This window comes from Gymnoscopelus braueri (genome assembly GCF_963280865.1).
Source record: "Gymnoscopelus braueri genome assembly, chromosome: 3".
In the NCBI taxonomy this organism is placed as follows: Eukaryota; Metazoa; Chordata; class Actinopteri; order Myctophiformes; family Myctophidae; genus Gymnoscopelus; species Gymnoscopelus braueri.
The window spans coordinates 37,389,945-37,404,944 of record NC_137612.1 but is presented as its reverse complement, the minus strand read 5'-3'; the positions used below and the strand labels follow the sequence as shown (position 1 = coordinate 37,404,944).

General features: G+C 40.0%; 1 protein-coding gene across 1 annotated transcript in view; it reads right to left on the bottom strand.

Annotated features, from left to right (window-relative positions):
• LOC308082663 (guanine nucleotide-binding protein G(s) subunit alpha-like) overlaps positions 1–15,000 on the bottom strand; it is a 46,654-nt gene that overhangs the window by 29,825 nt on the left and 1,829 nt on the right. The window contains 5 exon segments of the mRNA XM_080424599.1: positions 579–676; positions 6,156–6,163; positions 6,166–6,261; positions 6,712–6,779; positions 12,478–12,550. Coding sequence (XP_080280725.1) covers positions 579–676; positions 6,156–6,163; positions 6,166–6,261; positions 6,712–6,779; positions 12,478–12,550 — 343 coding nt within the window.

The window sequence follows — 15,000 nt, the reverse complement described above, 5'->3', positions numbered from 1 at the left end:
GAGCAACAAAACCTGGACTAAACTGACTTGTGATTCAGACCCTCTGTGGCTGGAATTGATGACCTAAAGCGGTGGGTCTGACCACGTGTAGGCTGCACTAGCGCTCCTATTTCGTGTATAGAGGGGCGGGTGTATAGAGGCGCGGAGAGATTGGGCCTGATCCCATTGGTTCACCGATCTGTCCGTCAAACCCCGCCCCGTTAACACAACATTACGAGCGACGCCCACTGCACTCTGGTTGGTTGGGGAAATGAAACACTTCCTATACCGGGTACACCGACGCGCGTGCTCCTCCAGGCTTTTATTTTTTAGCAAAACTAAACAATAAAAGCCTGGAGATCGAGAACGTGAAACTACCCCCAACACCTACAGTAAACACCTGACGCTGTGCAAATCAGAGTTTATGTGTGCACACCCACGCGTGGTGTGCGTGTGCGTGTGCGTGCGTGCGTGTGTGTGTGTGTGTGTGTGTGTGTGTGTGTGTGTGTGGGTGTGTGTGTGTGTGTGTGGGTGTATGTGTGTGAGAGAGAGGCTAAGAGAGAGAGATAAAAGAAAGAGAGAGAGAACGTCCCACTTACTACTGTGCACAGTCGATGAGTTGATACTCGTTGGACCTCTCCCAGCAGGACCGGACCCCCTCGTCCTGCCACAGGTGCTTTGCATGTTCATAGAACTCCTGGAAACAGATGAGAGCAGAGAGAGAGAGAGAGAGAGAGAGAGAGAGAGAGAGAGAGAGAGAGAGAGAGAGAGAGAGAGAGAGAGAGAGAGAGAGAGAGAGAGAGAGAGAGAGAGAGAGAGAGAGAGAGAGAGAGCGAGAGAGAGAGAGTGAGAGAGATAGGGTACAGGCATCAACATCAGGGCTACATAACTCAGTCATCTCTGTTACAGCCTGGGACAGTGATTCTCAGACTTTTCTTTTCAAGGACCTCCAGTTTACTATGCATTAGGCCACGTACCCCCCATAACTCTGAGATAGTACAAGTGGAACAAAACAGACCCGTCCATTTGGTTCCACTTGTACACTCAGAATTACCATTCATTTAGCTGGGGACCCACTGGAACCCCATCAAGGACCCCTGGGGGACCCCACTTTGACAACCACTGGCCTAGGAGCCCATACAACAAAGATGTCATATCACACCGAACGCAAGCACTTGAGCCCTAGTGTCCCAGTTCTGGGACATCTAGGTGAACACTTTGGTGAAAACAGACGATCTAAAAGCTTGCGATGCGTTGTGATCGGCTTTGTTTTTTGGGTGATTTTCTATTAAATGAAGTGTATACTGTAGGGTTTAAGCGGTTAAAATGAAACAAATCAATCAACAGTTTTCTGGAAAACTTTTTCATGTCAAGGACCCCCAAAATTATGTTTTTGCCCGCCAACCCCCATCAAAATATGTTGTTCCAGGGACTCCCCCAGAAGCAAAGCTTTGAGTTAAAGAGTTGTTTAAAAAAATATATGTATTCAAAGATTTGCACAAATGTTCAAATAAAAAAAATAGCAGAACCACAAGCTTGTATCTGCTATTTTTGAATAGCCAAAGTATAAAATAATGGTTATAGCTCAAACCTAAAATGACACAGATGCGTTCCCCAATTGAATGGGTTAAGTGAAGTGCAGTGAAGAGAGAAGACACTTCATCCAACAATCATCTCAGGACACCAGCAGACAATGCTAAAATAAATGGTTTGTAGGGTTTCAAGACAGCAACAAGGGGCTGTATCCATTTATACAACACATCTCACTGACAAACGGTCATGGTACTAAACTAAGGGAGGGTCCCGACTCCCCACACAGGTTTGCATGGGCCTGTTTCCCAGGCCAGTGAGGTTTGATTTCTCAGTTACATCCTGGGCTGGAAAAAAAAAATGTTCAAGAAGCCGAAGAGGAGAGTATTGAAATCCCCTCCCTGGGTTTTAGGTTTGAGGCTATGAGGGCCTATTTACAGAGGAGCAGCAGATGAGAGAACTCTGATAGAGGCAGGAAACAGACTGGTTCACTGAGTTCACTGGAGAAATGGAGAGCTTTGTACTGACACAAGGCTCCGCTTTTACTACGCTGGCCTATCGCTTCACTATGGTCTTTACTTGGCCTCAGAACGATTAGGCACAAACAGTCCATTCTTAGCCATAGGGCTACCAACATAAAATCAATATACCATGTACTCAAAATAAAGAAACTTCTCTCTCACTCAAAAGGACCAGGCGTGCCATGCTGTGAGACGACTGGAACGACACGCACTACATTGTAGAAACGTTTAGCGTACTTATCACACATCATATATACAGTATGCGATGACAGATGTCACCGATGGGATCATGGGATGACTTTGTTTTATTTATGCATTTATTTATTTTTCACTATTTTCTTCAAGGTTTTAAAGAAGTAATACCATGACATTTTTTTCTTGGTGTTTTTGCCAATTATTGGGGGGCCCACTTGCAATATCCTCACGGGCCACCAGTGGGCCCCCGGCCCACAGGTTGGGAATCGCTTAAAAATGGAGGGTCTTGGGGGTATAGTGCAGGACTACACACAACAAACAGGGGTCTGTTTTTCATAGTCAAAAATCCCCCAATGGCAAAGATGTATCGCTCTTTAGCTTTTCCACAATGAAATGTGTCCAATAAAAGTCAGTATTAGCTCTGCTCTACAGAGAGCTGAAGGCAGACAGCTTGAACAACTGCATGGATTCAAACACTTCACTGAAACACCGACCACAAGCCCATGAACATGGTACCACATCACAAGGAAACAAATGGTCAACACTTTATGTTCCATAAGGAATAAAAAACATAAAGTTACTGTAATAATGTAGCCTTTTTTTTTCATAACCACAGTTTATTTAGTTAACATTTTTACTACAGAGCATATTAGAGGAGGAAAACATACTTCAAAATGTCCTGTTTGGTTAAAAACAAGAAAAAAAGGAAGGAAAAAAGAAAAGACAAGGCAAGGAAAATGAAGGGTGATTTGAAATGAATTGAGAAGGGCATAGAGATACAACTTCTCTCTCTCTCTCTCTCTCTCTCTCTGGCTCTCTCTCTGTCTCTCTCTCTCTCTCTCTCTCTCTCTCTCTCTCTCTCTCTCTCTCTCTCTCTCTCTCTCTCTCTCTCTCTCTCTCCTCTCTCTCTCTCTCTCTCTCTCGCTGCCTCCTTCCCAGTGGCAGTGGCAGTTAACCAGTCCAACTGGTTTACTGCAGCCCTAAGGCCAGGCGACAAGGGGATTGGGTGGAGGACCGCAATGAGGGCCTTAAACATCATTTATACAGTGTCACTTGCCTTGGCACAATTAATAGATTTCCAGCTTGCAACATTGCCATACGACGTAGTATAAATTAGCCTTTAGGCTGAACCTGTGTGATTTCTCTATTCCATCGTCTCAAACAATCAATCAACGATTGACAGCAGTTACTCAACTGCCAGTCAACATAACTTGCTGGCTGCTTAAGGGAAGGGAAAGTCATTTTCTTCCCAAACTGGCGTCCCTATTTTGGGCATGACATTCTAGGCGAAAATGTTCCAAAATGTTTGAGAAATGTTGATCTCTACAAGCTAATTCTGCCATGCGACACTGTCGTATAAATCAGGTTTAAGTGGTTACGTCACCAACCACTGGCATACCTCAATCGCTAAATAACCAATAACTATTACCTTTAGCTCGATAGTGTTGATTAACGCCACAAAACCCATCCCACCATGCAAACTTGACTCAAAATATGAAAAGTAACTTCACTAATACCAGCCTTTCCTTTCAATCAAATCATTCTTCTTCTTTTTATACAGCAGAGAATACTAGTAGAAGTCTAGTGACTGGGGGAAGGGTCAGCTCGAGATAGGCCCGCATAACAAATGTGCCATGACGCAACAAAGACAATATCAGGAGACTGCCGTTTACATACAAATACACACTCTATTCTCTGGAAAGTGAACCTACAGATGAAGGGCCTACAGTATGATAATGGCTTGTGTGGACAATAGGGCGAGTGGGCACTAAATACCTGAAGCAGACAAAGCGTTCATGCAACAGTGACTTGAGGAGAGCTCTTGGTCAGTGTAGCGTTTTGGGTCGTGTACCCATTTTTATGGGTCTCAAAAGGAAATGATATATCGCTTTTTTTAAATCTTTCCACTATTTATTATTGTTGTTGTTGTTTTACATTTTCCCAAAAAAATCTAAAGATTTCAAGATTTTTATTTTATTTTACATTTTCAAGAAATGTAAAAAAAAAAAAAAAAAGCTATTTTAATTGGATCCCGACCTGTTGTGAGCTTGTAGATCAGGTATTTTCAGTATTTTTGAAATAGGGCTTAAGTCGTAGATCCATAATAGCCGTAAGCAACTCTTACTCTGATTGTATTAAACAACGTTAAACTCACCAAGATTGTAGCTGTACGGAAAGCTTGGATTCTCCTCTTTGTATCTGTAAAGTTTTTGTTTCATAAAAGTCCACCATAGACATGTTATGAGCTACTTTCTGTCAATAAATTCCGCGCAGGTGATAATCTTTCTCAGTTGGAAGTGTTTTCAATAACGCAACATCCTGCTGCCTCCAGCATTATGCACAATTTAGAAACAGGTGGTACGCAGGACCGTTGAGTGATTTCCAACGAGCGTTTCCAAACTCGAACACTTAGAAAAATGATCACCTGCATGGAATTTATTGACAGAAAGTTAGCTCATGTCTATGGTGGATTTTTATGAAACAAAAACTTTGCAGATATAAAGAGGATAATCGAAGCTTTCCGTACAGCTACAATCTTGATGAGTTTAACGTTGTTTAAAACAATCAGATTTTTCTGTTTGGATGAATGGACTGTCAAGGGTTGGTATTGCAACTCTAGATGCCAGATAGCATTATAGCATGTAAGAGTTGCTTGCGGCTAGATTCATTATAACATATTTATGTACTTTTGGGAAACAAAATGTGTCCTTTAGGTAATTGAGCTGAAAAGGTTTGGGAGCCCCGGATCTATTAACCTGACACCGTCAAATGGAAGAAAGCACAGCGTACTTGCATCTGAGACTCCGGCGCAGAATCGATGACAGACAGTTTTTCTTTTTTTCATGCTACTAGGCAGGTGATTGGATGATCCCGCCCCTAGCAGCCGCTGATTGGTTCGGACACGCAGTGTTCGGCCATCTCTACTCCCTTCGCCAATCCCAGACCTCCCTGAAATCAAATGCAAATGAGATTTCCGGAGGAGGGGGTTTACCAGGCTACGGATCTATGTCCTCAACTAAAGAAATTCTTCGTTGATTTAATGGACAAATCTGTTAAGACTGAACATTCTAATGTTGAGTTCATAACGGCAACTGGCTACTGAATGGTTAAGACTGTCCGTACTTTTAGGGACTTTTGACATTAATATACACCAAAAAAAAAAAATTGTTTTTGCATCTACTGACAGGCATGTCCTCTTTATGACCAGGGGTATGCTCTAAAAGTGTGAAAACCGTATTTTTCATTTCATTACGTCTTTTAAGTGGCTAACAGTACCTCAAACAGCAGACTTCTGGCCTCTTTGCAGCTCCTCATGCCCGTGGAACAGACTGGAGCTCAGGAGGAATCCCCAAGTCTCGGCAACGGCATATTTCGGGAGTCCATGTCCCTTCAGACCCGTTAAAGGGTTATTACAGACAATCAGTGTTAATAGGCCACATGGAGGGTCTCTCAGGTGAGAGCCTCATTCAATTGACAGCATCCAAAAGGATTTTACACCTGCTAATTACTGATCCAGCCGGCAAACACAACCACCAGACAGGCTGTCTCTGCGCTAGACGGTGATTTTGTCGTCAGACTCCCTTTTTCACAATCTAACTTTTTTTGTTGTACGTGTCCTACAAAAATATTATTAATTAAATTGATTAGTTCCATTAACTGTTGCTGCCCTAATCATAAAGGACTGCATAGTTTCATTAGTTGCACATATCAACCATTTAAATGCACCGGCAGTAATACCTTGACGATTTTCATGGAGCTCCAGTCGCTATATGATGACAGAACAGAAAAGCGGTTGTTGCAAAAACATGGGACGTGTGGAGTTCCAGTTACAGGCTAGCTGTTTTCTTCTGTTAGGCTTGAAAAGAATGGCTGAGAGTAGAGGCGAGAGCGTCAGTCGTTTATCCACAAGGTAATTAAACAGCAACTTACCGATGGAATTCAAAATCCTTCTGGCTTGCTAGGTTCATGACGTAATCAATTCGGGACTGGTTTGCTGGGCAGGCTAACTTGCATGGCGGTGTGAGTGAATTCATTGCTGACCACAATCGTCTGTTTAGAGAATAGAAGATTACATTAGTTAAAACTAAAATACAACACACACACGCACACACAGACGTGCACGCACGCGCGCGCACACACACACACACACACACACAACACACACACACACACACACACACACACACACACACACACACACACACACACCACACACACACACACACACACACAAACTACACACACACACACACACACACACTTTAAACAACTTCCACGGTGGCATCACCCATTTTGGGCACATCAGTATAGGTCAACTTCTTTTGGCCTATACTGATAAAAAACTGCCGATCTACAAGCTCACAATGTGTCACAACACGACATGTTGTGAGCTTGTAGGTTGGCTATTTTTGAACGTTTTTGAATCGGGCTAAAGTGGTTCATACAGTGTTAAAATGATATTGCTGCCCATTGATAAATGGGTAACTTAAGATCCTTACCTCTATCGCTTCTTTAATGTTGTTTTTAATATCATGAATTTTCAGTTTTTTCTCCCTGTGAAATACAAAGTCTGTAAGTTAGTCCCTTTGTTTACATACATTTTCCTGTATACAATACAATACAAAAGAAACACGATACAAAATTATGAGTAAGGTAAACAAAACAATTATGATCAAGTTTTTTTTAGACACATAAATTAAAGAGCAGATAAGCAATGGAAAATAAGCCGTAATTTTGTTCTTAAGATATGGTATTTATGCATCATATCAGTATGTTTTATTGTTTTATGAACAAACTGTATTCTAGGGGATTGTGTATAGACTGTAGATTGTTGGTCGTGGGTGCCCGACACCCACAGCACCCAGTGAAGTGCTGCTTATGCATTCACACATTATCATCAAACAGAAATTCATCAGTGTTCGGTGCTTGTGTAATCTGTGGGCTTTTCAATCTGTGGTAACAGGATAGGTGGGCACTAGGGACATCTGGGGCACCTCGATGCAAAATTGGCTATTTTGTCCAAAATGTTTAAAAAAAACTATATTAAAATAAATAGCAACGTAAAGTAAATTATACATGATTAGGACATGCTTAAACATTCGACAATTAAAGTCTAATATTTCTACAATTGCTACAAATTGCTACAAAACCTGTATATCCAGTCATTCTGGGGCATAAACAAGAAGTTGAAGGATAGTCTGATAATGATGTACTGCATGTTCACATCATGTATACTTTACATTACTTAAGACCTTTTTTTTTTTTTTTTTTTTTTTTTACATTTTGGACAAAATAGCCAATTTTACATCGAGGTGGCCAGATGTCCCTCAGTCAAAAAGAACAAACAGTTCTAAGTAAATGTACTTAGTAGTTATTGTACACCACTACAAGTAGCCCTGTACCTGTACCTGTGATAGATAAACTTTTCACTTTTGTGCTTGAAATTACTTTGCATTTTAAGACAGAGTGTACATTTGATAATGCACATTCAGAACAGATCCTGTAATGCCTCTCTGCCTGTTATTGAATCAACCTTTAACTTGCTTACATAGTCAGATTTCTGGTGTGATTTCCTCTGTATGGTGACATAGGCACGAAACGATTAAAATATCCCTGTATTTGAGTACAGCTGTTAACCACATTAGCCCTGGCGTCACTATTTTGGTTATTACATTTGAAAAATAATTCAACATTTCCCAACATTGTCAAAAATAACTAAAATAGCCGATCTACAAGCTCACGAAGCACTGCACCACGCCGTGAGCTTGTAGATATTCATTCTACTTCATCGTACAATGAAGTATAAAGGGCTTTACTTGAACCCTAGTGTCCCTATTCTGGGCATGTCATAATAGGTAAACATTTGTCAAAAACAGGCAAACATTCTGTGAAAATAGCAGATGGGCTATTTTTTACCAAAGAGATTTAGTGTAGAGGGGGAGGGAAGGAAGGGACCAGGAATAGACCCTTGGGGGACCCCGGTCAATGAAGTATATAGGGTTTAAGTGGTTAAGTGGTTACATGTAATTCCCGCCAGCAAACGTACATGTGTGTGGACCAAAGTTGTGGTACATGAGAGTGTATTGTGTGGCATATAGGCCTATTGTCAACGTTACAGTTTGATGTGGTGGTTGTCCCATATGACAGCCAGAACTGCTCTGTCTGAATCAAATAATTCAGGAAAAAAAAACACATTTTGCGAAAGAGTGACAGCTCCGGGCTTTAGGACAACCACAACGATTGAAGGGTTTAACCCTGCCTGTCCTAAAAGACAATATAGCGGAATGTCAGTTAAGAAATAAGAGAGGGCAGTTGCGCACTAAACATTAAACTAATCTGTGATATTACACCAGTTCAATAGTGTTTACGGGAGCTTGTAGATCAGCTATTTTCACTATGAATTTGCAGGTGTGCTTTGAGATTTTGGCTTTCCCATTGGTGCGCTTGGAGTTTGAAAACCACTACTACAGAGAATTAGTTATAAAAGACAGAACATGTTCACAGTGACAGTCCAGTAAAACGTTCCACATTTTGTGGTATGTAACTTTAACTTTATCAGGGTTAAGGTTAGGGTTCTCTCTGTCTCTCTGTCTCTTTGTCCCTCTGTCCCTCTGTCTCTCTGTCTCTCTCTCTCTCTCTCTCTCTCTCTCTCTCTCTCTCTCTCTCTCTCTCTCTCTCTCTCTCTCTCTCTCTCTCTCTCTCACACACACCAAAAACGAGGTAAAAATTTCTGTTCCCAGTGCGGCAAAACACAACAGGAACCACGGCCTGCCTGTGGATTTATCATCACACTGGGGCCGTCTAGCTCTACGGCAGTATCTGTCTAACATGACCCAAAAATAAGTGCACAATGATGCTCCAAAACCTCTTTTCTAGGAAACAAAAGATCCAGAATAGAAGAAAATGTGACTTTGTTTCCGTCACAACAAGTTGTGGATGAGTTGACGGAATCACGAGACACGACGTGGGCTAGTCTGAACATCAGAGGCCACGTTGAAAACATTCAACAGATTGAACATTCATCTAAAAAGCCATATAACTGTTACATCCATTTGTTTCAAAAACCTTTCAAAAGATCTCGTGTATACCTTGCGGACTGAAACCTTGTATCTCCATATTTCATTTCATTTTTTTTTTTTGCATTACAGTGTTGCACAAAAGTAGTGAAAATAGCAGAGGCGGTGCGTTGTGAGCTATTTTCACTATTTAAATTCTTTTTTTTAATAGTAAAAAAAAAAAGGAATGGTTTTCCGCTCGAACAGCGACGATTGTTTTTTGTTACAATATGTGTTAAATAGGCTACCTGTATATTCCGTAACAATTGCTATCAGGAGAGAGAACCCACAAAGAAAATGCATCCGATTCAAGTTTAGTGTTTCAGTTCCGATATTGTCTGCTCATTGTTTTTGTTTAATCACTTCCAATTTCACTTTTTTTATCCTGTATCCTTGTATGGATTCTATCTCCTGACTGGATGAAAATGGTAACCCAAGAGCTTTCAAAATGTTACCAACAAACTTTGTTTCTCTCTTTCTTTTTTTCTTTTTTACAAATACATATCATTTACACCATCTTTAACCCTGACATCCCTATTTTGGCCAGATTCTCAATAATTTTCAAAGATATTAAAAAATGTTTTCAAAAATAGTGAAAATAGCAGATCGACAACCTCACAACGCATCGCATCATGATTGGACATTATTGCTATTCGTCGTAGGACAAAGTATAATAGGGCTTACATTCGGTGGTTAGCTTTGTAGGTTTCTTGGTCAGTTCATATTGAATAGTTTGTGGACATTGTTGGCAATTTTGAACAACAGCCGGGTTAAAGGCCCATCCCGCAAGACAACCACGGTCATTTGAAGTATTACAATAACATGGAATTTCAAACAAGAGATAGACGGTTTTTGTAGCGCTCGATGGCAGACAATAGCTGTCTACCGGTCACGGCTCGTGCTGCTGGGATGCACGGCTCCACAACATCACTCGCAGGCAAGAGATTCTGTTTCACATAAACATATACACAAATGCAAGGCCGAGATGGAAGAATGTTGTTGCTTTGGACTGGCGGATTGAGCCTTTAATCCATTAAGACAGGGAAAGCATCTGTGTCATTTTAAGATTTCTTTGGCTGTTCAAAATTAGCAGATCTACAAGCTCATGAGCTATGAGCTTGAATAAATATGTTTATATAGGGAAAAAAATTTACTCAAATCTTTGCTTCTGGGGGTCCCTGTTACAAAATATTTTGAGATGGGGGTCCACGGCCAAATACATATAATTTTGGGGGTCCTTGACATCACTGATATAGAAACATATGTTTTTCAAAATACTCTAGGATTTAGAAAACATTTGTAGAATCCCCAGAAACAAAGATTTGAGTTAAAAATGTTTGCTTTAAATATATATGTATTCAAAGATTTGCACAAACTTTCAACAAAAAAAAAATAGCTGATCTACAAGCTCAGTGCCGCGCTATGAGCTTGTATATCTGCTATTTTTGAATAGCTAAAGAAATCTAAAATGACACAGATTCTTTCTCGGTCTAAATGGGTTAACCCCCTTCCATGAGAGGACGGCTGAAGAGAAATTTCCCAAATGATCTGATGCAAAACCTTTGAAGTATAACCGTCGCTGTTGAGTGAAACCCTTGTATGTCCAATACTGTTACTTTTCAGATTTTTTTATTTGAATTTAGTCACAAGCTCTTGTTAGTACTTTTCATTGGTTCCATTTTTATAAAACCCAGACAGACTGACAACCAATTTTACTGTAACTGTAACTGTTCGAAAATACCAGAAATAGTAGATCTTCAAGCTCACAATGCACTCTTGCACGACAAAGTAGGGAATTCATTTATAAACATATTGAAATACGGAGATACAAGGTTTCTGTCCGAGCGACAATATGCTCTTCCTCTACTTTCCATATGAATTCCAGTGAAAATAAATAAGACTTAAAAATATTAAAACTATGAATTGATGACACACATTTTCAGTGTGTACTGATGAACTGAATAATAGATTCATGAAACATGATGATTCTATCATTAAACAAAATTTCTGAATTAAATAAATCCATTGGAATAATGGTAGTTAGCAACACTGCATGGTTTCAGGACTAAACATGGCGCTGCTGTTTAAGTTCTGAAATCCTCTTAGTTCAGTATATTCAGTGGGTACACCGCTCAATTTAGGAATTCACATAGTTTGGGCCTTGTGACACAGCAGGGCAGATTATACACGTTCTCTCAAAGAAAGCAAGAAAAACAAAACAAAACAAAACAAAAAACAACAAGCCAAGACTCTAATCTAGAATCTTTGGTCTCACGCCTCAGAAAAGTCTGAAGTTGCTCTATTAACAGTGGACGGGAGAAACCGTTTTAGAACTAAAGCAAAATTACTCCGAGTCTGCATTTGTATAAGTTGAAGAACTTCACATTAAGGTAGTACTATACAATCAGTTTCAACCAAAAATAAAGGAAATCATGCCATGTCTTCTCCTGTATTTTTCAATTAATAATCCATGGGGCTGTACTAAATTACATCAGTGGTGGCACAGCAGCATTTAGGAGGATGGGACTAGGGCTGTGACTATCGATTATTTTCTTAGTGATTATTCTATTGATGACTTTTTAAATTAATCGAATAACCGATAAGCACTTTTTTCTTATCTTATCTAAGCTTATCTAGCTTGTAGATAAGCTATTTTCACTATTTTGTCAACTTTTTAAAAACCTAATCTAAGCAGTTTAAGAAGTTTATTAGAAGAACAAATGAACTACATTTAAATCTTTAGGCCATTTATCATACATGGGGATTATTGAGTTTCTTTGTTAATGGTTAGTTCTGTTTGAAAAGGGCCGTAGCGGTATAAATAAAACCTGAAACACTGCCTGTAAGTGTTTCAACAAATCAGCAGTCTTATAGATATCGTTGCTGTCGGGGGGGAAACCTCATATGTCCAAAACTGTAACTTTTCAAAATTTGAATTAAGAAATAGCCGATCTACAAGCTCCAAGTGTGTCGCATCGCCACGTGTTTTGAGCTTGTAGATCGGCAATTTTTGCTACTTTTGTTTGACACTTTAGTTGTAGTATGACAAAGTAGGGCATTAATTTACGAAACAAATAAAGTTAAAATATGGAGATAAGAGGTTTCTGCCCGACAGCAACGATATGTAACAACTTACACGCATCACAATATTCATGTACAGTATAAAGCATGAAAAGAATAATAAAACTAGCACTTACTCAGCGTTGAAGCCATTAACGTGCAATATTCGCATTTGTTTGACTATCGTGCTTTTCCCAGATTCACCAGCTCCTGAAAGCAGAGAAAACACAAACTGTGAGACATTTTTAAAGCACGTAAAACTCCTCATGTCACAGTGAATAAAATACCATCATGGGACCTTGACCAGGTTAGCAGTAGCTTTGATAATAAACCCTATATACTTCATTGACTGGAGTTCCCCAGGGCTCCAGTCTAGCCCCCCATCCTTTTTTCCTAACCAAAGTTCAAACTTCAATTTTGTATTCACATTTCTTATTTTTAAATTCATGTAGCAAAATCTATAGCAAAAACTAAAATGACAGTGACACAGATGCTTTCCCGGATTGAAAGGTATAACAACGTATGGGATTTTCCGGTTCTAAATGGGCTAGAGCCAGCCCTCACAAGTCAGGGTTATTGGTTATTGGTAAATCTGAAAACCGGAAACCCAGATGCTTAAGACTTTATTGTTAAAAATGTTTAGGCAACATTTGGGCAAATAGTTTCCATACACAGCCTAATGGTGAGAAAACAAAGTCACTGGTCTGATTCACAAGTAAACCTCTGGACTGGTTTCTACTTCCAACAGGTGAATCTACAGGTGGTTCTCAATTCCTAGACCTAGATCATGCTGTAAACGGTACAAAACAGCGTTTTCCGACATAGATAGAGCTTTCCCTAAATTTCAAGTAAAAAAGTCCATGTTTTTGAGCAATGATAAAACCGACCCCCTGATCTTTTGAATGAGCATATGAACAAGATGGTGCATGTGGTCTTTCAGCACAATGGAAAGGAGTTGGACGAAGAAGGCTATATTGGCTATATCAGACTGGCTCTGAAAATTACAGTAACTCAACCATTAAATTGATCAGAACAGGTGAGGAGGCAGAAATGGTTAAACACGATACAGACTGTAAAGCCATGAGCAGAGTCTAACTCTAACCCATACGAGAGACATTGCCTCTGTCTCTACTACACATGGTTGTAGGGAATCCTGGGCGATATGGACAAAATCAAATATAATGATATTTTGACCAAATACTTTGATATCGATATTGTGACGATAATTTCTTATTGTGATAATACACCACAATTGTGAAAATAGCAGATATACATGCTCACAACATGTCACATTGCAATGTGTGATCTTGTAGCTAGTGTGGGCTATTTTCTTTGCTATTGTTGACCATTTTTTACCATTTCAAAAAGTATAAAATATAAGTGATTGGAACCAGGAAAAGACAACACTTATGTTATATATGTCCAAACTCCCAGACGATATCTAGTCTCATATCATGATATTGATATAATATTAATATATTAACCAGCCCTAGAACATGTTGTATCCATTCATTTGTACGAGGATCATTCCAGTCCATAAGGGCCTAAATGTACCGACAATCCTGGCATACTGAAGATGACAGAGGCCCAGACTAAATCACATTATACCAGTGCTCATTGAGGGGGTCACGGGGGGGGCCCCAGCAAACATTTGTTATTATAGAATCAAAATCGGTTTAACTCTAACCTCATATATCTTGTATGGGGGTCCCTGGCACAAAATATTTTCCGATGGGGGTCCGCGTGGCCAAATACCTATTCATTTGGGGGTCCTTGACATGTAAAAGTTTGAGAACAACTGACATAGCTCACTGACATGGCTCACGGTAGGATGTGTGTCACTGGTCACGTCAACAATTCAGGACCATGAAACATCTCCCAGAATGAATGAACAATGTACTATACCACAGTGATTCTCAACCCGTATTCCAAGGACGCCCAACTTGATATTAATTAGGCTATGGACCCCCGTTTGATCAAATGTTTTAATTCTGGGACCCCTATCTACACTGTCAAATCCTCCAGTCCATTTGGTTCCATTTGAACACTTCTCCGAGTTACAGATCCCTAAACTCCTCAAGTTTTACTTGACCCCATGTTGATAACTATAGGGTTCTAGCTATAGGAGACATTTGCAGTCATTTGATGTCTTTATACTTCACCGCTTCCCCAGTGTCCAAATTCTGGGGGGAACATTCACCAAAAATAGCAGATCTACAAGCTCTGAGCTTGGAGATCGGCTATTTCTGGCAAAAAGGTGTAGAAAGAGCGCACCAAGTATAGATGCAATTCATGTCCAGTTTACTATGTGATTAAAACCTTATACAATGTGATGGGGGCTGCAGGCCTAAGTGGGGAATATACAGTGAAGTCTCTCTGTTGTTGGCAACACACATGAGGCCCATGGGCCTAAATCATTTACAAATTTAGTCACAAAGACCTACATATCACACAAAAATACGTCAATCACATGTTACTCAGCCTCTGCTTCATACATCAGGCACTGGACACTGTTACACAACACTCTGTGACCGTTGTAGACAGGCCTACTTTTATTGTTGTGTGTTAAAGCATAATGGATGTAGTAGTAATTGTAATATCCTGTAATTTTAACATTTAATGGTGTTAGACTACTACATGGTTAAGGAGGGCTTATTTCC